Source organism: Oncorhynchus kisutch, linkage group LG18, assembly GCF_002021735.2.
Source record: "Oncorhynchus kisutch isolate 150728-3 linkage group LG18, Okis_V2, whole genome shotgun sequence".
In the NCBI taxonomy this organism is placed as follows: Eukaryota; Metazoa; Chordata; class Actinopteri; order Salmoniformes; family Salmonidae; genus Oncorhynchus; species Oncorhynchus kisutch.
This window is the reverse complement of record NC_034191.2, coordinates 76,808,612-76,833,367: the sequence shown is the minus strand read 5'-3', so window position 1 is coordinate 76,833,367 and position 24,756 is coordinate 76,808,612. Positions and strand designations below refer to the sequence as shown.

The window sequence follows — 24,756 nt, the reverse complement described above, 5'->3', positions numbered from 1 at the left end:
GTGATGTCCATCCAGGGACCAACAACAGCTCAAATGTGACCCAAGTCAGAAATGTACCCACATTCCAATGGCATTATGCACATTTTTGTATCATCAAGTCTGACTTGCAAGTCACAATAAGTACATTCAAGAAAGAAACATGAAACCACATAACACGAGCACTGCAATTAAAATCCTTCAAGATAAAAGTACTAAAGTAATATAACATGAATTTTCCGATGAAGGTGTTGAAAATCAGTAACAGATTATATTTCTTTATAGAAACAAAATACCTACCCTGACATGGGTAACGTACCAAATGGCCCTATTTAGTGCACTCCTTTTGACCAGAGCCTATAGGTCCTGGTTAAGAGCAGTGCCCTATAAAAGGAATAGGGTGCCATTTGGTACGGAACCTTAAAAGGCCGACTGTTGTAGTGAGTGTGCCCTGCAGACAGGGGGCGGCGTTACCTCTCTCTCCCTCTCCGTCCGCGACAGCTGCATCTGTTTCAGCATTTGAGAGCGCTGCTCCATCACCAGGGTCTTCTCATAGGTGAAGGCTGAGATGTCGCTGTCGTGCTGATCACACACACATTATTATGCAGGGTAAGGCATGGTTCTATAGGGACATGTTAGTTATGCATGGTTCTATAGGGACATGTCAGTTATGAATGGGACATGTCAGTTACGCATGGTTCTATAGGGACATGTCAGTTATGAATGGGACATGTCAGTTATGCATGGTTCTATAGGGACATGTCAGTTACGCATGGGACATGTCAGTTACGCATGGGACATGTCAGTTACGCATGGGACATGTCAGTTACGCATGGTTCTATAGGGACATGTCAGTTACGCATGGTTCTATAGGGACATGTCAGTTACGCATGGTTCTATAGGGACATGTCAGTTACGCATGGTTCTATAGGGACATGTCAGTTACGCATGGTTCTATAGGGACATGTCAGTTACGCATGGTTCTATAGGGACATGTCAGTTACGCATGGTTCTATAGGGACCTGTCAGTTACGCATGGTTCTATAGGGACCTGTCAGTTACGCATGGTTCTATAGGGACCTGTCAGTTACGCATGGTTCTATAGGGACCTGTCAGTTACGCATGGTTCTATAGGGACCTGTCAGTTATGAATGGGACATGTCAGTTACGCATGGTTCTATAGGGACATGTCAGTTATGAATGGGACATGTCAGTTATTATCAGTTCTATAGTGACATTTCAGTTATTATTGTAACATGTCAGTTATTAATGGTTCTATAGGGGCATGTCAGCTGTTACCGGGGCGTGTCAGCTGTTACCGGGGCGTGTCAGCTATTACCGGGGCGTGTCAGCTATTACCGGGGCGTGTCAGCTATTACCGGGGCGTGTCAGCTATTACTGGGGCGTGTCAGCTATTACTGGGGCGTGTCAGTTATTACTGGGGCATGTCAGTTATTACTGGGGCACTGACATGGGGCATGTCAGGCATGTCAGTGCCCCAGAGGTGTACAGGTAAGCTCACCATCTCCACCACCTCCACCTCAGCGTCCAGACGGAGGTGGTAGAGGAACATCTGCAGGTCCTTCTTCATCTGAATACTGTTGTCATCCATATTAGCCACCGTGAAGATACGCATCTTACACTTCCTCCAGACCTGGAGAGAGAGAGAGAGCGTGAGAAGAGAGCGCGGAGAGAGAGCGAAGAGAGCGAGGAGAGCGCGGAGAGAGCGCGGAGAGAGCCAGGAGAGAGCCAGGAGAGAGCCAGGAGAGAGCCAGGAGAGAGCGAGGATGGTATAGGAAACAGAGTGAGAAAGAAAAGAGTAGAAGAGATAAGAGGGAAAAAGACGAATGAAACTCTCCATTTGATCTGTGTGTAACCCAATACAATGTGTCAATTACATAGTATAATAATGTGTGCCTATAAAGTGTGTTAAAAATTAAAGTACTGTACAGTATGTTCAACCTCAATTTCATCAAAATGGTTCGCTCCTACAGACAGCGAGTCACGAGGCCATGGCTTGCAATATAAAGCAGGCAGACAGGCATCGTTAGAATGGGCAAAACCAAGTGACCTAAGTGAATTTGAGCGTGGGGTGATCGTCGTTGCCAGGCACGCCGGTTCCAGTATCTCAAACAGCCGGCCCCCTGGGCTTTTCACGCACGACAGTGTTTAAGGGTTTACAGAGAATGGTGCAACAAACACAAAACATCCAGTCAGCGCCAGTCCTGTGGGCGAAAACAGCTTGTTGATGAGAGGAGGAAGGAGAACGGCAAGAAACAGACACATATTGGCGCAGTACAACAGTGGTGTAAAAAAACAGCATCTCGGAACTGACAACTCGTCAGTCCTTGTCGCGGAGGGGCTACTTACAGCAGACGACCACACCGGGTTCCACTCCTATCAGCTAAAAACAAGAAGAAGAGGCTCTAGTGGGCAACGCCATCACCAACACTGGACAACTGAGGAGTGGAAAAACATTGCCTGGTCTGACGACTCCTGGTTCCTGTTGTGTCATGCGGATGGCAGAGTCAGGAAGTAGCATAAGCAGCACGAGTCCATGGCCCCATCCTGCCTTGTGTCAACAGTACAGGCTGGTAGTGGTGGTGTAATGGTGTGGGGAATGTTGTCCTGGCACACGTTACGACCCTTGATACCAATTGAGCAACGTTTGAACGCCACACCTTGTAGAATTCACGGCCTGAAAAATTCTGGCTGTTCTGGAGGCAAAAGGGGGTCCGACACAGGTACTAGATAGACGTACCTAATAAACTGGCCAGGGCGTGTTTTTTTTTTGTATTACAACCTGGTGAAATGCTAACCGTAGATACCTTGTGCTGGCGGAGGAGAAAGGGTAGCAGCATGAGCAGTCCTCCGTCGTGGACGATCCACCACACGTCTATGGTGCCCTCGCCCAAGCGATCCGTGTTGGTGGGGAAGCTGTCCACGTTCTTGGCCACCAGTAATGCCTGATTTGCAGCCGTGGTCTCCCTCACAGTTTCTGTGGAGAGGACAGAGAGAGAAAGGCGGTTAAAAACGTACACACACGCCCCTATCTCAGTAATGTTATTATAGAGGATTGTGCATCATGTTCATTTAAAAAAACACATGTAATTGTCAGATGCTTCACAATAGCCAGGAAGGAGTCGCACTGGGAGCCACATTTGAAATGATTGATTTTGATTTTCTCTCTCTCATTAAAACACGATTTAAATGTATTTTTTTGGAAGGGCTGTGGCAATCATTAAATGAATACATTAAATATATACATCTCATGGTAGTGGGAAGATATTTCATCGGTTTTTTTCACAGGTCCATTATTTTCCCATTACATCTTATAGCAACCCGATATTCTGGGCAGCCCTGGTGTGATGGGGAGGAATGGCAGAACAAATAAATATTTTGATGTGCAACTTGGAATGAGGACCAGTGAGATTCTATTGCGAAAATGAAACTCACATTTGTGCTGTTTTTGGAACAATGTTTTTAAACTACATATCATTGTTCCCTCTTCAGAGTACACTGACGAGGTATTGTATCATTACCTTGACCGTGAGAATCAGAGGATCTCAAGGTTTCTATAGACACATAAAGTATATAGGCTATTACATATCACTGGAGTAGCCTGAAGGTCTACCATGTCATTTGTCCACGGCATCTAAACTGACGACCCCCCCCACCCCCCTCATCTATAGAACAAACACATTATACAGTGAAAAGCACGTCACATGACCTCCTGTCCAGACCATCCACTCCACCACTGCTTCCATCAGATCTGTCTGATATATGGACAGGTGTGGGGTGGGAGGGGAGGAAAGGTATCTGATATATGGACAGGTGTGGGGTGGGAGGGGAGGAAAGGTATCTGATATATGGACAGGTGTGGGGTGGGAGGGGAGGAAAGGTATGATATATGGACAGGTGTAGGGTGGGAGGGTAGGAAAGGTATCTGATATATGGGCAGGTGTGGGGTGGGAGGGGAGGAAAGGTATGATATATGGACAGGTGTAGGGTGGGAGGGTAGGAAAGGTATCTGATATATGGGCAGGTGTGGGGTGGGAGGGGAGGAAAGGTATGATATATGGACAGGTGTAGGGTGGGAGGGGAGGAAAGGTATCTGATATATGGGCAGGTGTGGGGTGGGGTGGGAGGAAAGGTATCTGATATATGGGCAGGTGTGGGGTGGGAGGAAAGGTATCTGATATATGGACAGGTGTAGGGTGGGAGGGGAGGAAAGGTATCTGTCTGATATATGGACAGGTGTGGGGTGGGAGGGGAGGAAAGGTATCTGATATTTGGACAGGTTTGGGGTGGGAGGGGAGGAAAGGTATATGTCTGATACAGTGCCTTGCGAAAGTATTCGGCCCCCTTGAACTTTGCGACCTTTTGCCACATTTCAGGCTTCAAACATAAAGATATAAAACTGTATTTTTTTGTGAAGAATCAACAACAAGTGGGACACGATCATGAAGTGGAACGACATTTATTGGATATTTCAAACTTTTTTAACAAATCAAAAACTGAAAAATTGGGCGTGCAAAATTATTCAGCCCCCTTAAGTTAATACTTTGTAGCGCCACCTTTTGCTGCGATTACAGCTGTAAGTCGCTTGGGGTATGTCTCTATCAGTTTTGAACATCGAGATACTGAAATTTTTTCCCATTCCTCCTTGCAAAACAGCTCGAGCTCAGTGAGGTTGGATGGAGAGCATTTGTGAACAGCAGTTTTCAGTTCTTTCCACAGATTCTCGATTGGATTCAGGTCTGGACTTTGACTTGGCCATTCTAACACCTGGATATGTTTATTTTTGAACCATTCCATTGTAGATTTTGCTTTATGTTTTGGATCATTGTCTTGTTGGAAGACAAATCTCCATCCCAGTCTCAGGTCTTTTGCAGACTCCATCAGGTTTTCTTCCAGAATGGTCCTGTATTTGGCTCCATCCATCTTCCCATCAATTTTAACCATCTTCCCTGTCCCTGCTGAAGAAAAGCAAGCCCAAACCATGATGCTGCCACCACCATGTTTGACAGTGGGGATAGGGTGTTCAGGGTGATGAGCTGTGTTGCTTTTACGCCAAACATAACGTTTTGCATTGTTGCCAAAAAGTTCAATTTTGGTTTCATCTGACCAGAGAACCTTCTTCCACATGTTTGGTGTGTCTCCCAGGTGGCTTGTGGCAAACTTTAAAAGACACTTTTTATGGATATCTTTAAAAAATTGCTTTCTTCTTGCCACTCTTCCATAAAGGCCAGATTTGTGCAATATACGACTGATTGTTGTCCTATGGACAGAGTCTCCCACCTCAGCTGTAGATCTCTGCAGTTCATCCAGAGTGATCATGGGCCTCTTGGCTGCATCTCTGATCAGTCTTCTCCTTGTATGAGCTGAAAGTTTAGAGGGACGGCCAGGTCTTGGTAGATTTGCAGTGGTCTGATACTCCTTCCATTTCAATATTATCACTTGCACAGTGCTCCTTGGGATGTTTAAAGCTTGGGAAATCTTTTTGTATCCAAATCCGGCTTTAAACTTCTTCACAACAGTATCTCGGACCTGCCTGGTGTGTTCCTTGTTCTTCATGATGCTCTCTGCGCTTTTAACGGACCTCTGAGACTATCACAGTGCAGGTGCATTTATACGGAGACTTGATTACACACAGGTGGATTGTATTTATCATCATTAGTCATTTAGGTCAACATTGGATCATTCAGAGATCCTCACTGAACTTCTGGAGAGAGTTTGCTGCACTGAAAGTAAAGGGGCTGAATAATTTTGCACGCCCAATTTTTCAGTTTTTGATTTGTTAAAAAAGTTTGAAATATCCAATAAATGTCGTTCCACTTCATGATTGTGTCCCACTTGTTGTTGATTCTTCACAAAAAAATACAGTTTTATATCTTTATGTTTGAAGCCTAAAATGTGGCAAAAGGTCGCAAAGTTCAAGGGGGCCGAATACTTTCGCAAGGCACTGTATATGGGCAAGTGTGGGGTGGGAGGAAAGGTATCTGTCTGATATTTGGACAGGTGTGGGGTGGGAGGGGAGGAAAGGTATCTGATATATGGGCAGGTGTGGGGTGGGAGGGGAGGAAAGGTATCTGATATATGGGCAGGTGTGGGGTGGGAGGGGAGGAAAGGTATCTGATATATGGGCAGGTGTGGGGTGGGAGGGGAGGAAAGGTATCTGATATATGGGCAGGTGTGGGGTGGGAGGGGAGGAAAGGTATCTGATATATGGGCAGGTGTGGGGTGGGACGAAAGGTATCTGTCTGACTGGTCCTATTGTGTGTTTCTGGCAGTGTTTTCTATGTTTTGTTTAGACCTATGTGTGAGAAGTGCTAAGATTTCCTCTCGTAAGGTCCATTCACAAACGTCAATCTTTGAATTGTTTGAACTTTTCCAGTCATAACGACCGTCATGATTCACAAGCTTTGATATGGTTTCATTCAATCAATGAATCAAAGTTTAATGTTGGGGTTATTTTCTCCTTCGTGGCATGAGGAGTGGCAGCTCATAAACGGAAGAGAATTTGTAAGATTGATTGACTTCCTTCTCTCGTTGATATGTTTCCCACCTTCCCAATCCAGACACAAAAACACACATTTGAGTTACACACAGGACTTCATTAACATAATGTGGGATTTGATGGGTATTTTTTTTGATTCACTACAGAAAATTGTAAAGAAATAAATGTGAGGAACCAACAATCTCAACCTACAGTGGGTCAAATGGTTTGATACCAACAGCTTGATAAAATGTGTAAAACTGTCATGTGAATTCTCAATATTATGTCCATGATAAAAACAAGAGAATGGAATATAATTGGATCCATTAGGAAAAAAAATGAGTTTGAGATGCAGCCATCAATCCGGTGTAGAAATACACAAGTTGAGATGCAGCCATCAATCCCGTGTAGAAATACACAAGTTGAGATGCAGCCATCAATCCCGTGTAGAAATACACAAGTTGAGATGCAGCCATCAATCCCGTGTAGAAATACACAAGTTGAGATGCAGCCATCAATCCCGTGTGGAAATACACAAGTTGAGATGCAGCCATCAATCCCGTGTGGAAATACGAGATGAGATGCAGCCATCAATCCCGTGTGGAAATACGAGATGAGATGCAGCCATCAATCCCGTGTGGAAATACAAGATGAGATGCAGCCATCAATCCCGTGTGGAAAGACGAGATGAGATGCAGCCATCAATCAAGTGTAGATCGGCGTTTCTAAAATCCATATGAATGTTGAGAAGGCAAACGCACCAACAAGAACACTAAGACATAGGAGGTAGGCTTACCTGTTTGACAGATGCAATTATGTTATCCATATAGCCTATTTGTCGGGACAGCTATTTCCTCCAATACAGTCACCTTGCATTCCTTAAAGAGGCCCACCTCCTTTCTGCGTCGGACGGAAAATCAAATTGAATTCTTTGCAAACAGTGACAGGTTCGTTGCAAACAAGACACACTGGTTTGGCATTGGAGAAATAAGGTCAGATTAATATATTTGAATAGAGTAGGTAGGACTATTAATAGAGCCGTTGGTGATTGTACCACTGTAATCAGATACACAGTATAATGTTTTTGTTATTGAAATGATGATTATCCCACTAACAACGTTAAATGTCTAGCGTAGGGCTATGAACTGGGAAGCTAGTAGGCTATTGGCTAATTATAGTCTGGCCCACCGACTACTACAAGCTCGGTGGAATTCCACAACCTAGTTGCCAACCCTCGTTGTATATTGTCAATTCAAATCACCCTCTTCATCATCATAAATCATCATCATTCAAAAATGTGTAGATCTGGTGCTAAACTTGAAGAAGTCATGGATGACTCCGGTGAGGTGATGTTGTTGCTCGCCGGTCCACTCTGAAGAAGTACACAACGTCGCTTGCAAACTCAGATGTATATATTTAACCCAAAAATTTTTTTTTACCCTTTAAAAAAGAATATCCTAAAATGACATACCCAAATCTAACTGCCTGTAGCTCAGGAACTGAGGATATGCATGTTCTTGATACCATTTGAAAGGAAACACTTTGAAGTTTGTGGAAATGTGAAATTAATGTAGGAGAATATGACACATTAGATCTGGTAAAGGATAATACAAAGAAGAAAAACATGCATTTTTTTGTATTTTTCTTTTGTAAACTCGGACATATCTATATATTTAATGTATTACGTGAATGGTGACCACTGTATTCTGAAAAATACATTTCAGCTTGGCGCAGTCTCAAATCCCAGTGGGCCACACTAACTAACCTATGAAGTTCTTCCAGGAGACAGGGTCATTAGACTGTTTCCAGGTGCCGGGCCAGGCCATGAGGACTGTGTTGTGTTTCATGCCCCCCAGGCCTGCCGTCTGGATGAGGTGGGAGAAACCATCGCGCAGGTTGGACGATGCCACCACATGGCAGAAACCCTTGGTACGCTCCGTCGCCATCGACGACTTGACGTTCTGATGGAGAAAGAGTGAGAAAAGAAGGACAATAATATGATTTCCTGATGTGAAAGAATCGTAATGGACTCAAACCCTGGTTATCATTACCCTTGTCTTCAATACCTATGTTTGTTTTTTTTAGGCGTTGAGGCATGATATTTGTAGCATCCTCGTGGTATTCTGAGGAACTGCTCTCTGAAAATGGCTTTGGTCTACCAGTAGATGACAGTCTCTTTAAAGGAATAACCTGCAGCAACATTTAAACTCCTCTCACGCTGAGTTGCTTCTCTGAACAGGTGTCTCAGAGACATAGGACACATCTACTGTAGTCTAAAGGGTATTTCTTCCCTCAGCTCCGTTCCTCCATAAATCCCTGCTACATTAAAGACGTTAGGAGAGAGATTCCCACCATTTTCCTTTCACCTACCAGGTTATTTCACGTCATTACTGACGAAGAAGAAGAAGGACTATTGAAACACATCCACAGTGTAGAATCTGAGACGGCGCCTACAGTACCTGCTCAGCCTTCTTGACCTCGTCCTCCTTGGTCATGTAGGTGCCCTGCAGCACAGAGCCCACGATGGTCAGGCCTTTCCCTGCTTTGAGTTGGGTGCAGAAGGAGAGCAGGCGTGGGTGTTTCACCGTGTGGTCAGACTCCAGGTTCAATAGCACCAGCATCTGGGGCCTACGACCAGGGAAGACAAGGGTAATGAGACATAAGACAAGTCATACTGTATTATAGCCTACGACCAGGGAAGACAAGGGTGAACATACTGTATTATAGCCTACGACCAGGGAAGACAAGGGTAATGAGACATAAGACAAGTCATACTGTATTATAGCCTACGACCAGGGAAGACAAGGGTGAACATACTGTATTATAGCCTACGACCAGGGAAGACGGGGGTGAACATACTGTATTATAGCCTACGACCAGGGAAGACGGGGGTGAACATACTGTATTATAGCCTACGACCAGGGAAGACAAGGGTGAACATACTGTATTATAGCCTACGACCAGGGAAGACAAGGGTGAACATACTGTATTATAGCCTACGACCAGGGAAGACAAGGGTGAACATACTGTATTATAGCCTACGACCAGGGAAGACAAGGGTGAACATACTGTATTATAGCCTACGACCAGGGAAGACGGGGGTGAACATACTGTATTATAGCCTACGACCAGGGAAGACAAGGGTGAACATACTGTATTATAGCCTACGACCAGGGAAGACAGGGGTGAACATACTGTGTTATAAGTTACATTACACTGCATTAGCCTATAACAGTATCTAAGCGTAACTTGGCTGTTCATGTAGATCATTCATTTCTGTCCATAGGTCAGAGGTCAAAATGCTTTGTAGAGTTAACCAGAGATCAGTATGAGAGTCATTCAGCCTGGATGGCTCAGAGTTAACCAGATATCCGTATGAGAGTCATTCAGCCTGGATGGCTCAGAGTTAACCAGAGATCCGTATGAGAGTCATTCAGCCTGGATGGCTCAGAGTTAACCAGAGATCTGTATGAGAGTCATTCAGCCTGGATGGCTCAGAGTAAATTTGATGGAACACATCAAATAACAATCTAAACTTGTCTATTGTCCGATGGTTTTGTTAGCCACACACACACACAATACACCACACACACCATACACACAATACACCATACACACAATACACCACACACACCATACACCACACACACACACCACACACACACCATACACCACACACATACCATACACCACACACACACCATACACCACACACACACCATACACCACACACACACACCATACACCACACACACCACACACACACAACACACACACACACAACACACAGGTTTAATAGTGAAGAGAAACCCTGTATACACTCTCACTAAAGGTCATTTGGAGTCAAAACAAACTGGACAGATGATAAACAACCAGATCAAAACTATACATCCAATCCTGCTTCCTAACAGTCTCGGTACATGGCTCCTGCTTCCTAACAGTCTCGGTACACGGCTCCTGCTTCCTAACAGTCTCGGTACACGGCTCCTGCTTCCTAACAGTCTCGGTACACGGCTCCTGCTTCCTAACAGTCTCGGTACATGGCTCCTGCTTCCTAACAGTCTCGGTACATGGCTCCTGCTTCCTAACAGTCTCGGTACATGGCTCCTGCTTCCTAACAGTCTCGGTACATGGCTCCTGCTTCCTAACAGTCTCGGTACATGGCTCCTGCTTCCTAACAGTCTCGGTACATGGCTCCTGCTTCCTAACAGTCTCGGTACATGGCTCCTGCTTCCTAACAGTCTCGGTACATGGCTCCTGCTTCCTAACAGTCTCGGTACATGGCTCCTGCTTCCTAACAGTCTCGGTACATGGCTCCTGCTTCCTAACAGTCTCGGTACATGGCTCCTGCTTCCTAACAGTCTCGGTACATGGCTCCTGCTTCCTAACAGTCTCGGTACATGGCTCCTGCTTCCTAACAGTCTCGGTACATGGCTCCTGCTTCCTAACAGTCCCGGTACACGGTTCCTGCTGTCGAAGGCTGGTGGCACGTCAGCTACTGTGTAAAGAGGCTTAGGGGGGTATGTCGCGAGCTGAGCGTGGGCGCTGGGTGGGTGTAAGTACTCTGTATCCCGCCCCGCCGCGCCAGATGGCACAGGGAGAAATCTTGATTTTGACACTGTAGATTAGGCTATGCCCTGGGAATGGCACTGTGGATGATGCCAGTGGCAGACGGGAGAGGACCCAATACTCAAGTTTGACCTCAATCTTTCCTGATGTAAATGCTCTACTTTTTGGGCAGGCACTGTCCTGGGGCTGCTATGCTGTTTAGGCTTACCGGTATCTTTTTTTCACAGTGAGATTACGGAGAAGGCTCAGAGATTAATCAAATAGTAATTCTCTCTCATTCTATGGATTACTCAGTTAATGGTAAGAATACACCATGTTGTCTAGCCGCTGTTGCAGAGTCCCACATCTGTCTACTGCTGGTTGTTCAGAAATGTGGTGTCACTGTTGTAGCAAACAAACGTATATGCACATAAACCTAAACACACGCGCACCTCCAGTTCTTGGTGTGGGGCGGTGCCTCCTCCAGGCGAATGAGGGCGTAGCGGGCAGCGTTGAGCGATAGACCACGGATACCGTCCCCCCACTCCTTCTCCGCCCTGGAGATGGAGAGAACGAGAAGAGGAGTGCCAGGAGGTCCAGGACAAACAGAGAGAGCTACAACTAACCAGGATCTCACCATTATTATAATACGTATATCCTATTTGTGTTGAGAGAACAAAATGTAGAATAAATGAGCTCTTACCCTCTGTATTCAATGTACTTGTAGATACAGCCAGCGATGAGCATGGCCACCAGGGCATAGTACCAGGAGGAGATGAACATCAGGGAGACACACAGACTGGCGCCCAGGAAAGACAGAGCCCTGTGGGGGACGAGAGAAAGACAGACAAAATGGAGGTAAATGTCACTCGTCTTAAAGGGGTCATTCAAATTTTTGCCTGTTTAGACCTCATTTAAGGATAACCAAAGCCAATCACGTGCTCTCTCTGGACTTCAGTACCAGACAGCAAATACCCTTGCTTGTTTAAAGGCCCAGTGCAGTAAAAAACATGATTTTCCTGTGTTTTATATACATTTCCACAGTACGGAGGTTGGAACAATACTGTGAAAACGATGACATTTTCCCTATAACAGTAAAAGCTGTTAGAGAAGACAGCTTGACATTTTTGCCTGTTTTCACTCTTAGCTAAGATTTTTGTTTATTTTTTACCACTAATTGGAAACAATCACAGTAAGGTACTTAAATGTTATCCAGAAATTATTTGATATTGAGATAAAAACATTGCATTGGACCTTTAACTCAGATCCATTTACCTGTGGACACGATAAGAGATGTGTGCCTGTATATTCACAATGCAAGCTTATATGACCTCTAGCGTAGACCTTGACTAACTGGCCAGTTTAAGATCATGAGATTTAGGCTGCCCAGTAGGGCTTTTGGTGATGGCAGTAAGGACGTGTAGCTAGTTGCCCCCCCAGTAAGGACGGGTAGCTAGCTGCCCCCCCCCCCCCTCAGTAAGGACGGGTAGATAGCTGCCCCCTCAGTAAGGACGGGTAGCTAGCTGCCCCCTCAGTAAGGACGGGTAGCTAGCTGCCCCCTCAGTAAGGACGGGTAGCTAGCTGCCCCCTCAGTAAGGACGGGTAGCTAGCTGCCCCCTCAGTAAGGACGGGTAGATAGCTGCCCCCTCAGTAAGGACGGGTAGATAGCTGCCCCCTCAGTAAGGACGGGTAGATAGCTGCCCCCTCAGTAAGGACGGGTAGATAGCTGCCCCCTCAGTAAGGACGGGTAGATAGCTGCCCCCTCAGTAAGGACGGGTAGATAGCTGCCCCCTCAGTAAGGACGGGTAGATAGCTGCCCCCTCAGTAAGGACGGGTAGATAGCTGCCCCCTCAGTAAGGACGGGTAGATAGCTGCCCCCTCAGTAAGGACGGGTAGATAGCTGCCCCCTCAGTAAGGACGGGTAGATAGCTGCCCCCTCAGTAAGGACGGGTAGATAGCTGCCCCCTCAGTAAGGACGGGTAGATAGCTGCCCCCTCAGTAAGGACGGGTAGATAGCTGCCCCCTCAGTAAGGACGGGTAGATAGCTGCCCCCTCAGTAAGGACGGGTAGATAGCTGCCCCCTCAGTAAGGACGGGTAGATAGCTGCCCCCTCAGTAAGGACGGGTAGATAGCTGCCCCCTCAGTAAGGACGGGTAGATAGCTGCCCCCCCAGTAAGGACGGGTAGATAGCTGCCCCCCCAGTAAGGACGGGTAGATAGCTGCCCCCCCAGTAAGGACGGGTAGATAGCTGCCCCCCCCAGTAAGGACGGGTAGATAGCTGCCCCCCCCAGTAAGGACGGGTAGATAGCTGCCCCCCCCAGTAAGGACGGGTAGATAGCTGCCCCCCCAGTAAGGACGGGTAGATAGCTGTCCCCTCAGTAAGGACGGGTAGATAGCTGTCCCCTCAGTAAGGACGGGTAGATAGCTGTCCCCTCAGTAAGGACGGGTAGATAGCTGCCCCCCCAGTAAGGACGGGTAGATAGCTGCCCCCCCAGTAAGGACGGGTAGATAGCTGCCCCCCCAGTAAGGACGGGTAGATAGCTGCCCCCCCAGTAAGGACGGGTAGATAGCTGCCCCCCCAGTAAGGACGGGTAGATAGCTGCCCCCCCCAGTAAGGACGGGTAGATAGCTGCCCCCCCAGTAAGGACGGGTAGATAGCTGCCCCCTCAGACACACCAGTGGCCCAGCAGAGACCTGCTTTCTGGAGTCGCCCATGGGGAGCAGAGCCAAAGCTCCTTAGCTAGGCTATAGAAACACCTGGCATATAGCTGCCACAAGCCCCGGCTCCAGGGATAGGGTGTTTGTGCCAGATGTGTGTGTGTGTGTGTGTGTACGTGTGATGTGTATCTGTATCTGTCCTCAGAGGTCCTGTCACTGAGCTCAATAACAACCTCCTCAGGTGAAGTTAGCTGGTTAGTTCCTAGGATAACAGAGTCCCAAGAGACTACTACAGTACCTGATGAAGCAGGAGAAGACAGTGAAGCTTAGACTGCTAATTTGAGAGGGCATTAGAACAGCCAGCACCATGATATAAAGTAATAGAGAGGGCGTTCCCCTTACCAGTGGTAGAACTTGAAGCGGGGTCTCCAGTTGGGGGTGCAGAGCAGGGTCTGGAGGGCACAGGCCAGGTTAACAAACAGGTAGCACATCAAAAAGAACCTGACGGGGAGAGAGATATACAATGACGGAGAGGTGAGATTACACACCACTACAATCTGTCAGTTAACATCCAGAGACCAGTTCTGCAACACTACGATTAGGTTACATTACAGCAGATGGGAAAGCAAGTGTGAGAGGGAGGGATGGAAGGATGAAACGAAGAAGGGAAAGAAAGAGAGGAAGGTAGAGAGAGGTTGATGTGTAGGTGGAGAAAAGTTGGGAGGATGGTAGAGAGGGGTACTCACGGAGATGATGGTAGAGAGGGGTACTGACATGGAGAGGATGGTAGAGAGGGGTACTGACATGGAGAGGATGGTAGAGAGGGGTACTGACATGGAGAGGATGGTAGAGAGGGGTACTGACATGGAGAGGATGGTAGAGAGGGGTACTGACATGGAGAGGATGGTAGAGAGGGGTACTGACATGGAGAGGATGGTAGAGAGGGGTACTGACATGGAGAGGATGGTAGAGAGGGGTACTGACATGGAGAGGATGGTAGAGAGGGGTACTGACATGGAGAGGATGGTAGAGAGGGGTACTGACATGGAGAGGCTGGTAGAGAGGGGTACTGACATGGAGAGGATGGTAGAGAGGGGTACTGACATGGAGAGGATGGTAGAGAGGGGGTACTGACATGGAGAGGATGGTAGAGAGGGGGTACTGACATGGAGAGGATGGTAGAGGGGGTACTGACATGGAGAGGATGGTAGAGAGGGGGTACTGACATGGAGAGGATGGTAGAGAGGGGGTACTGACATGGAGAGGATGGTAGAGGGGGGTACTCAGAGAGGATGGTAGAGGGGGGTACTGACATAGAGGATGGTAGAGAGGGGTACTGACATGGAGAGGATGGTAGAGAGAGGGGACTGACATGGAGAGGATGGCAGAGAGGGGTACTGACATGGAGAGGATGGTAGAGAGGGGTACTGACATGGAGAGGATGGTAGAGAGGGGTACTGACATGAGAGGATGGTAGAGAGGGGTACTGACATGGAGAGGATGGTAGAGAGGGGTACTGACATGGAGAGGATGGTAGAGAGGGGGTACTGACATGGAGAGGATGGTAGAGAGGGGGTACTGACATGGAGAGGATGGTAGAGAGGGGGTACTGACATGGAGAGGATGGTAGAGGGGGTACTCACATAGAGAGGGGTACTCACATAGAGGGGAGTACTCACATGGAGAGGATGGTAGAGGGGGTACTCACATAGAGAGGATGGTAGAGAGGGGTACTCACATTGAGAGGATGGGGGCGACAGCGTCCAGAGAAGCGATGAGGATACCGATCTCACAGATCCCACCAGTCAACAGCAGGGCCCAGGTGGGCTCTCCATTAGCCTTTCCATGACCAAACACCTGGGAGACAGGGACAGCCAGAGAGTTTGTTTGTTTGTTTGTGCGTGCGTGCGTGCATCTACAGTATGTGTGTGTCTGACCTGTAGGAATGGCACGATGCCGTCCCTTGCGATGGCCTGCAGCAGCCGGGGGGCTCCAGTGAGACTCTGTAGACCTGCTCCACAGCATGAGAAGAACGAGCCAATCACAATCACCCAGGGGGAGGGCCAAGCCAAGATGCCAATCACCAGGTTCCCTTTGACAGAGTCCCCAAACCTAGGACAAACAGACGTATTCACTAGAAAAGTCCTCAGATACTACGCTCACACTGGGATATGCATAACCACATTTCTTAAACAGAGAAAAGACTAGCCAGAAAGACACTCACTAGCTTTGACCATTGTGTATCCAGTATAATTAACTCGAACTCTCCCCCTTATAACGATGTGTGTTACAAGGGCCTACTATGTGGCTCAGACAAACAGCTTTATGAAGGCAAACAGATGTTTTCAATCCAGATGATCATTTCTCTCTCAATGCCCATATGGGGGCGAAACAAATAAACAAGACATTTGTATTGCTTTCATACCAAGTGTGAAAAGTGAAACAGCACTTACTTGTCTCTCAGCACCACCCCCTCGATGCAGGCGCCAAACAGTATGACAGAACTAATGTCTGGGTGGCACCGTTAAGGAAATTAGCATCGGGACGGCAAGAGTTGAAAAACAAAACCATGATCACATTCATTTGAGTGCCAAACAGAGTAAAGTTCGGTAAGGCTACCTGAACTTGTCCAATAAGGAATTGTCATTTGCGATTACCATTGCTACGTTTTGCTATGGAGAACCCAAATGAACACGACCTTTACAGTTTAAAGTCTACATAATAACAACACACTGACTTATCATGTATTATAATCATTTGGTAGGTGCTTGCAGGGGCACAACTTAGTTTTTTTGTATTTCCCAGTCTGATAAACACTCCAAACAGCCTACCCGATCACTCAGAGATGTCCAAAAGGTCCTAAAGGCACACCGTCGCCTCGTTTTGTATCACATTCCAATGATAAAACTGTGGGGGATAAAAATGATATTTCGGAATGTGGGGGGGGACATGCCCCCAGTGAAAGTTCCACCCCTGGGTGCTTGTATTTGTCCTATTAAGACACTTGTATGGTTGGTCTGTTGTCGCCGTCATTAAAGATACAGATGAAGGTGGTGGTGGCGATGGCCATGATGGTTCCTATGGGGATGGACTTCTGGGCGTCCCTGAGATCACCAGACCTGTTGGATCCAGCCATGATTCCTGTGAGGAGGGGAAATAGGAAGTTGGTTACATTATTAAATATGATCTTCTCTCCGCGTGCCCAGGTAGAACCTAGGATACCACCCCTAGTTCTTTAGGTGTGGGGGGTGTGGGTCTAGGCCGGGTTACTGTCCTGCTGCTTGTTCTTTAGGTGTGTGTGTGTGTGGGGGGGAGGTTTATTAGTCAGTCAGGCTTATTGAGGTAGTATGTACATGTGGGTATGGTTAAAGTGACTATGCATATATGATGAACAGAGAGTAGCAGCAGCGTAAAAGAGGGGATGGGGGGCACACAATGCAAATAGTCCGGGTAACCATTGGTTACCTGTTCAGGAGTCTTATGGCTTGGGGGTAAAAATGATTGAGAAGCGTTTTTGTCCTAGACTTGGCACTCCAGTACCGCTTGCCATGCAGTAGTAGAGAGAACAGTCTATGACTGGGGTGGCTGGAGTCTTTGACAATTTTCAGGGCCTTCCTCTGACACCACCTGTAGAGGTCCTGGATGGCAGGCAGCTTTGCCCCAGTGATGTACTGGGCTATACGCACTACCCTCTGAAGTGCTTTGCGGTCGGAGGCTGAGCAATTTCCGTACCAGGCAGTGATGCAACCGGTCAGGATGCTCTCTGTGTTGCAGCTGTAGAACCTTTTGAGGATCTTAGGACCCATGCCAAATCTTTTTAGTTTCCTGAGGGGGAATAGGTTTGTTGTGCAGTCTTCACGACTGTCTTGGTATGTTTGAACCATTCTAGTTTGTTGGTGATGTGGACACCAAGGAACTTGAAGCTCTCAACCTACTCCACTACAGCCCTGTTGATGAGAATGGGGACGTGCTCGGTGCTCCTTTTCCTGTAGTCCACAATCATCGCCTTAGTCACGTTGAGGGAGAGGTTGTTATTCTGGCACCACCCAGCCAGGTCTCTGACCTCCTCCCTATAGGCTGTTCCGTTGTTGTCGGTGATCAGGCCTACCACTGTTGTTTCGTCAGCAAACTTAATGATGGTGTTGAAGTCGTGCCTGGCCATGCAGTCGCGGGTAAACAGGGAGTACAGGAGCGAACTTAGCACCCCTGGGGAGCTCCAGTGTTGAGGATCAGCATGGCAGATGTGTTGCTACCTACCCTCACCACCTGGGGGCGGCCCGTCAGGAAGACCAGAATCCAGTTGCAGAGGGAGGTGTTTAGTCCCAGGTTCCTTAGCTTAGTGATGAGCTTTGAGGGTACTATGGTGTTGAACGCTGAGCTGTAGTCAATGAACAGCATTCTCACATAGGTGTTCCTTTTGTCCAGGTGGGAAAGGGCAGTGTGGAGTGCAATAGAGATTGCATCATCTGTGGATCTGTTTGGGCGGAATGCAAATTGGAGTGGGTCTAGGGTTTCTGGGATAATGGTGTTGATGTGAGCCATGACCAGCCTTTCAAAGCACTTCATGGCTACAGATGTGAGTCCTACGGGTCTGTAGTCATTTAGGCAGGTTGCCTTTGTGTTCCTGGGCACAGGGACTATGGTGGTCTGCTTGAAGAATGTTGGTATTACAGACTCGATCAGGGACATGTTGAAAATGTCAGTGAAGACACCTGCCAGTTGGTCAGCACATGCCCGGAGCACACGTCCTGGTAATCCATCTGGCCCCGCAGCCTTGTGAATGTTGACCTGTTTAAAGGTCTTACTCACGTCGGCTACGGAGAGCATGATCACACAGTCATCCGGAACAGCTGATCCTCTCATGCATGCCTCAGTGTTGCTAGCCTCGAAGTGCGCAGAGAAGTGATTTAGCTCGTCTGGTAGGCTCGTGTCACTGGGCAGCTTGCGGCTGTGCTTCCCTTTGTAGTCTGTAATAGTTTGCAAGCCCTTCCACATCCAATGAGCGTCGGAGCCGGTGTAGTAGTATTCAATCTTAGCTCTGTATTGACGCTTTGTCTGTTTGATGGTTCGTCGCAGGGCATAGCAGGATTTCTTGTAAGCTTCCGGGTTAGAATCTCGCACCTTGAAAACTGGCTGCTCTACCCTTTAGCTCAGTGTGAATGTTGCCTGTAATACATGGATTCTGGTTGGGGTATGTACGTACAGTCACTGTGGGGACGACGTCCTCAATGCACGTATTGATAAAGCCAGTGACTGATGTGGTGTATTCCTCAATTTCATCAGAAGAATCCCAGAACATATTCCAGTCTGTGATAGCAAAGCAGTCCTGTAGTTTAGCATCTGCTTAATCTGACCACTTTTTTATAGACCGAGTCACTGGTGCTTCCTGCTTTAATTTTGGCTTGTAAGAATGAATCAGGAGGATAGAGTTGTGGTCGGGTTTACCAAATGGAGGGCGAGGGAGAGCTTTGTACACGTCTGTGTGTGGAGTACAGGTGATCTAGAATGTTTTCCCTCTGATTGCACATTTAACATGTTGATAGAGATTTGGTAGAACTGATTTAAGTTTCCCTGCATTAAAGTCTCCGCCCACTAGGAGCGCCGCCTCTGGGTGAGTGGTTTCCTGTTTGCTTATTTCCTTATACAGCTGACTGAGTTCGGTCGTAGGCCAGCATCTGTCTGTGGTGGTAAATAAACAGCCATGAAGAGTATAGCTGAGAACTCTCTAGGCAAGTAGTGTGGCCTGCAATTTATCACAATATAGTCTACCTCAGGCGAGAAAATTCTAGAGACTTCCTGAGATTTTGTGCACCAGCTGTTTACAAATATGCACAGACCGGCCCCCCTCGTCTTACCGGAGTGTGCTGTTCTATCCTGCCGGTGCAGCGTGTATCCTGCTAGCTGAAAATCCATGTCGTCATTCAGCCACGATTCCGTGAAACATAGGATATTACAGTTTCTGATGTCCCGTTGGTAAGATATTCGTGATCGTACCTCGTCTAGTTTATTGTCCAATGATTGCACGTTGGCGAGTAATATTGATGGTAACAGCAGCTTTCCTAGTTGCCTTCTGCGGGTCCGGACGAGGCATCCGGCTCTTCTTCCTCTGCGTCGCTTCCTTTTGTGAATAATTGTAATGTCTGCCTTGTGGGTTGTTTGGAGAATATCGTGTGAGTCCTGCTTGCTGCTGTTGTTGTTGTTGAAAAAAATCTTTGTCTAATCTGAGGTGAGTGATCGCTGTCCTGATATCCAGAAGCTCTTTGTCTAATCCGAGGTGAGTGATCGCTGTCCTGACATCCAGAAGCTCTTTGTCTAATCCGAGGTGAGTGATCTCTGTCCTGATGTCCAGAAGCTCTTTGTCTAATCCGAGGTGAGTGATCGCTGTCCTGATGTCCAGAAGCTCTTTGTCTAATCCGAGGTGAGTGATCGCTGTCCTGATATCCAGAAGCTCTTTGTCTAATCCGAGGTGAGTGATCGCTGTCCTGATATACAGAAGCTCTTTGTCTAATCCGAGGTGAGTGATCGCTGTCCTGATATACAGAAGCTCTTTGTCTAATCCGAGGTGAGTCTCTGTCCTGATGTCCAGAAGCTCTTTGTCTAATCCGAGGTGAGTGATCGCTGTCCTGATATCCAGAAGCTCTTTGTCTAATCCGAGGTGAGTGATCTCTCTCCTGATATCCAGAAGCTCTTTGTCTAATCCGAGGTGAGTGATCTCTGTCCTGATATCCAGAAGCTCTTTGTCTAATCCAAGGTGAGTGATCGCTGTCCTGATATCCAGAAGCTCTTTTCTGCCGTAAGATACGGTTGCAGAAACATTATGTACAAAATAATTGACAAATATCGTGAAAAAATATATATAATAGCAGACCGTAAAACGGCGGCCATCTCCTCCGGCTCCATTTTCTTATTTTACCCCCTAGTCGATGTCCGCGACCATAAAAATCTGTCAGTTTTAAAAGGTAGAGAGATTTTTGCATTGGATGCATCTCAATCCATCGCATCCGCAGATGTCGCACTTCCCGAAAACACAAGTCTGTAACGTCCGAACGGTTTGGCCTGCAAACTATTACGAACCCTCTATGGAAAGAGAAGACTCTCAAAAACACGAAAGTGTTCTCCACATTGCTCTACGACCCCCACAAGCGTCTTAGGACTCGTCTTAAGTAAGTACAGCCGATGATCTTCTGTCTGTAGCGTCTGAACAGTTTGGGCTAAACACTAACATAACCCCTCTGTGGAAAGGTGAGACTCTAGCAAACACGTACATGTTGTTTTTCTCTAGGACGCCCACAGGTCTCACAAGACTCCTCTGAAGGTCCCCAGGTGCCAGTTGAAATGTTTTTATGGAAGTATATGTGGAGACCGTTTATTGCCATACATAAATACATCAAAAAATGGCTAATGTTTCTTATCTACAAAGATTCATTATTGTAAGGTGAGGCTCTCACCAACACGTTATTATGTACCTTAGCAGCACTTCCTTTTCCTCCTGTTTATACAAGTAGATGTCCATTTGAACATACCTGTGACGGAGGGGAAGTAGATGCCCACCAGCAGGGTGAAGAAGGTGGTGATGTCATTGGCCACGTAGGGCATGTATATATCCTGGGAGGTGTCTGCAGCCGGCTCTGACACCTGGTGCTTATTCTCTACCAACATGCCTTTAGGACCGTAGTCCCCCCAGATGTTGTCTGTGAAAGGGTGAAGGGTGAGGATGAAGTGGAGGGATTGGAAGAGGGAGCGTAGGGGTGGTTAAGAGACAGGGAGTGAGATGAGAAGGGAGAAAAGAGAGAGAGGAAGGGAGGGAGGACAATCACTAGTCACTATCCTCTGAAGGAAGAACACAGAGTACATATGGGACTCGTCAAATCACCTGCCTCCACACGCCTGATTCGTCAAATCACCTGCCTCCACACGCCTGATTCCATAACTTAAGGAATTTGAGCAATTTGGAAGTGATGATGGGGGAGTGGACATCAATGTCAGAGTTCGGGAATGTCTTGAATATGTTACGATAACACAAGAGTATGTCAATTGTTCTGCCGGCCGTGGTATCCCTTCATATCAGCCTAAATCTAGGATGGTAGTAGATGATACTATGCTGATTGAAGTGAAGACAGTTTCCCTCCATCATTGGATTTAATAAAAACAGATCCCGTCAGTAAATAAACTAGACATGGAGCATGGTCCCGAAAACTTCCCCCGGTCTCTGCTACTTTTTTAACACCATCGAGATGGACCCGATGCATTCTTCTTTATAGGGGTCCATCTCAATAGTGTAAAGCAGATAACCAACCGCAGACAGAGAGGGGTGTACAGCTCATCCTCGGTGTCAGTATTCCCAGCAAGGGAAAAACATCACTCTCTATTGGATGTCACGATGTACATCTTCGTTTAACATTTTACTCATTTAGCACACACTCTTATCCAGAGCCACTTCCAGTATCGACTGCATACATTTTCATATTTGTTAGCACGGGTCCCCCCGTGGGAATCGAACCCACATCCCTGGCGTAGTAAGTGCCATGCTCTTCCAACTGAGCCACACAGAATCTTCCTAATCTAATTCTCATAAGAGCTTCAAGGGTAATGTAGTAAATAGTCTGAGAAGAACTGACACAGCGTTATGCTCTACTACAAATAAAAACGAATGATTGCAATCCTGGTTTCCATTAGGATAGGGTGTCAGGACGGGGGGGGAAAGAGCATTGCTTTTAGCAGTGAGGGCAGACTTTACATCATGGGAACATTCACCCCACAATTAAAGTTTGTTGCATAATTTAATCACAAAAATTGTGTGTGTGTGTGTGTGTGTGTGTGGGGGGGGGGGGGTCTCTCACCTCTGATGACCCCGCTGGTCAGGCCGGGGATTCCCTGGATCACAGTGACGTTGTTGAGAGTGAAGTATTCGTTGCAGGTGGCGTTGAGGTCCGGAGAGTCACAGAACAGGGACCACAGCTTGGTGGTGACCGTCACGTTGTCCACCTCCATCGTCTTCAAACACTGGTCAAAGTTGTGGTTCTGCAACGTGCGGTTCCCCAACAGGCAAATACTGGGAGGAGGATATAGAACAAAACAGTTTTTTAAAATCTCACAGGGGGAAAAAAAACTGTTTTTGATGTTCTGACCCTGGTCTTCCTGATCGGAGGTAAAACCAAGAGTAATTTGTGTGTGTGGGTGTGTGCGCGCGCGCGCATATATGTGTGAGGGTGTTCGCTTCTAGTGGTTTCTGGTTGTATTTTTCAACAAGGCCGTGAGTTCAGACTAGACTCACGGGAAGTCTGGCGGTTCGAAGGCGGTCTTGATGACTCCGGCGTAGATGGCCAGAATGGAGAGGATGACACAAGCCAGGAAGACCAGGGCCAGCTTGTTGACGTACTTGACCCCCACAAACACCACCAGGGACATGAGGGTGAGGCAGCAGGTGCCGTACACCCGCATGTTGTTGAGCAGTGCCTCCGGCTCATTCTCCTTCTTCTCTGCCTTGAAGATGGCCGCACTAGGCACAATGTAGGTCTGGGAGGAGACCGGGGGGGGGGGGGGGGGGGGGGGGTCATCAGAGACGTTCAGTAGGGTACAGCGTTATGAAAGGTTCAGATAACAGCCTCATCAGGTGTTGTTATCGGTTCATGTATTAATGTCTACAGATGAGGTAAAAACGACAGTATCTTTGCAAAGGATACTCACTAACAGAATCTCTATAGTACCGAGGATGTACATGGAGCCAGCAAAGGTGGTCCCCAGGTAGAAGCAGAGCCCCACAGCCCCGCCGAACTCTGGCCCCAGCGACCTTGAGATCATGTAGTAGGAGCCTCCAGCTACAGACCAACAACAACGGGGGACAGAGCCAGTCACAACCACAGCCGTGGAGAAAACTCACTTTGAGGTGGAGTGGTACATATTGTTCCCTCTTGTGCTGGAACCCAAATCACTAAACGATTTTCATCTTAATTCTCAGTTCAAATTCTTGAAGGAAATGTCAGCCCAATTCTATTTAGTAGAAATGGACCATTATCCACAGTGAACCTACCTGGAACTACACCATTCGTAGCGATGGCACTCATTGATATGGCTGTCAGCATTGTCTGTGAAGGAGAGAGAGAGAAAAAAAATATCTACATTTTAGATTACGTTAAGCATAGGCAATATTTGTGAATCTAAAATGCATGGAATCCAAAGAATAATAAAATCAGGGGGGAGCTTATCCCATATTTAGTGGCTAAACGACTCAGCTGTGGCCTATAAATCTTTAGGAACACCATCGCAGGCATCTGGGTAATTGATATGAGCCCCTTTTTACCTGAAATAGGGCAATGTTCAGTCTGAAGCCAAAAAGTTAAATAGAGTTATATATAAATACTTGATGCTAAGTTAAAGCTACCAAGCTTGCTAGGATAGGACTGACGTCCCGGCTGCAACTTCAATTTTCAATTTGCACCGAGGTGTGGAAGGGATAGGTGTGAAAGCCGTTGAGCCCAACAATGAGAGCAGAGCATCACAGCCTCCCCCACCCAAATGGAGAAACAGCTTCCCCCTGTGCAGAGGTCATCAGAGTACAGTACCCCTTATACACACAAAAATATCACTGCATGGAATAAATACAAAAAGAAGCCTCAAGGATAATTCAGAGACACTATCTTCTGATTGGTTCAAAGAGGGGAACTTAATTGTCCACACAGACCATCCCATTGCACGGCTATAAGAACACACTACCCTTCTGTCAAGACAGAGGGTATTGGCCCAGGAGTCCTCAACTGGCAGCTTCATTAAATAGTACCCGCAAAACACCCGTCTCAACGTCGACAGCGAAGAGGTGATTTCAGGCTGCTGGCCTTCTAACTAAAAACACAGGCATTTCAAATGTCTCTGCTAATCTGTGTACGCAACAATTCAAACTTTGATACGATTTTTTAAATGTTGCATAATGAGAGGTTTTGAATAGTGAATAGTGTCACAATCAACATTTGGTCCATAGAGTTCAAAGGGACAGACATCTGTAGTCATGGAGGGCTACGATGGGCATCGTGGAGGCCCACGGGGGGGGAAACGTGGAGGCTCACTGGGGGGCGTCGTGG

General features: G+C 47.1%; 1 protein-coding gene across 6 annotated transcripts in view; it reads right to left on the bottom strand.

The window, feature by feature from the left end:
* The window catches only part of LOC109909613 (solute carrier family 12 member 7), a 103,363-nt gene that overhangs the window by 14,579 nt on the left and 64,028 nt on the right, over positions 1 to 24,756 (bottom strand). For all 6 annotated transcript variants that reach the window (XM_031796845.1, XM_031796846.1, XM_031796849.1 and 3 more), the window contains exons 5-21: positions 23,712 to 23,766; positions 23,369 to 23,499; positions 22,956 to 23,197; positions 22,522 to 22,733; positions 21,205 to 21,372; positions 16,724 to 16,822; positions 16,135 to 16,192; positions 15,619 to 15,793; positions 15,420 to 15,538; positions 14,084 to 14,182; positions 11,727 to 11,846; positions 11,476 to 11,580; positions 8,935 to 9,103; positions 8,241 to 8,436; positions 2,805 to 2,974; positions 1,499 to 1,630; positions 451 to 558 (exon numbers count right to left, since the gene is read on the bottom strand). In XM_031796845.1, coding sequence (XP_031652705.1) covers positions 451 to 558; positions 1,499 to 1,630; positions 2,805 to 2,974; positions 8,241 to 8,436; positions 8,935 to 9,103; positions 11,476 to 11,580; positions 11,727 to 11,846; positions 14,084 to 14,182; positions 15,420 to 15,538; positions 15,619 to 15,793; positions 16,135 to 16,192; positions 16,724 to 16,822; positions 21,205 to 21,372; positions 22,522 to 22,733; positions 22,956 to 23,197; positions 23,369 to 23,499; positions 23,712 to 23,766 — 2,358 coding nt within the window. The remainder of the gene's footprint in view (positions 1 to 450; positions 559 to 1,498; positions 1,631 to 2,804; positions 2,975 to 8,240; positions 8,437 to 8,934; positions 9,104 to 11,475; positions 11,581 to 11,726; positions 11,847 to 14,083; positions 14,183 to 15,419; positions 15,539 to 15,618; positions 15,794 to 16,134; positions 16,193 to 16,723; positions 16,823 to 21,204; positions 21,373 to 22,521; positions 22,734 to 22,955; positions 23,198 to 23,368; positions 23,500 to 23,711; positions 23,767 to 24,756) is intronic.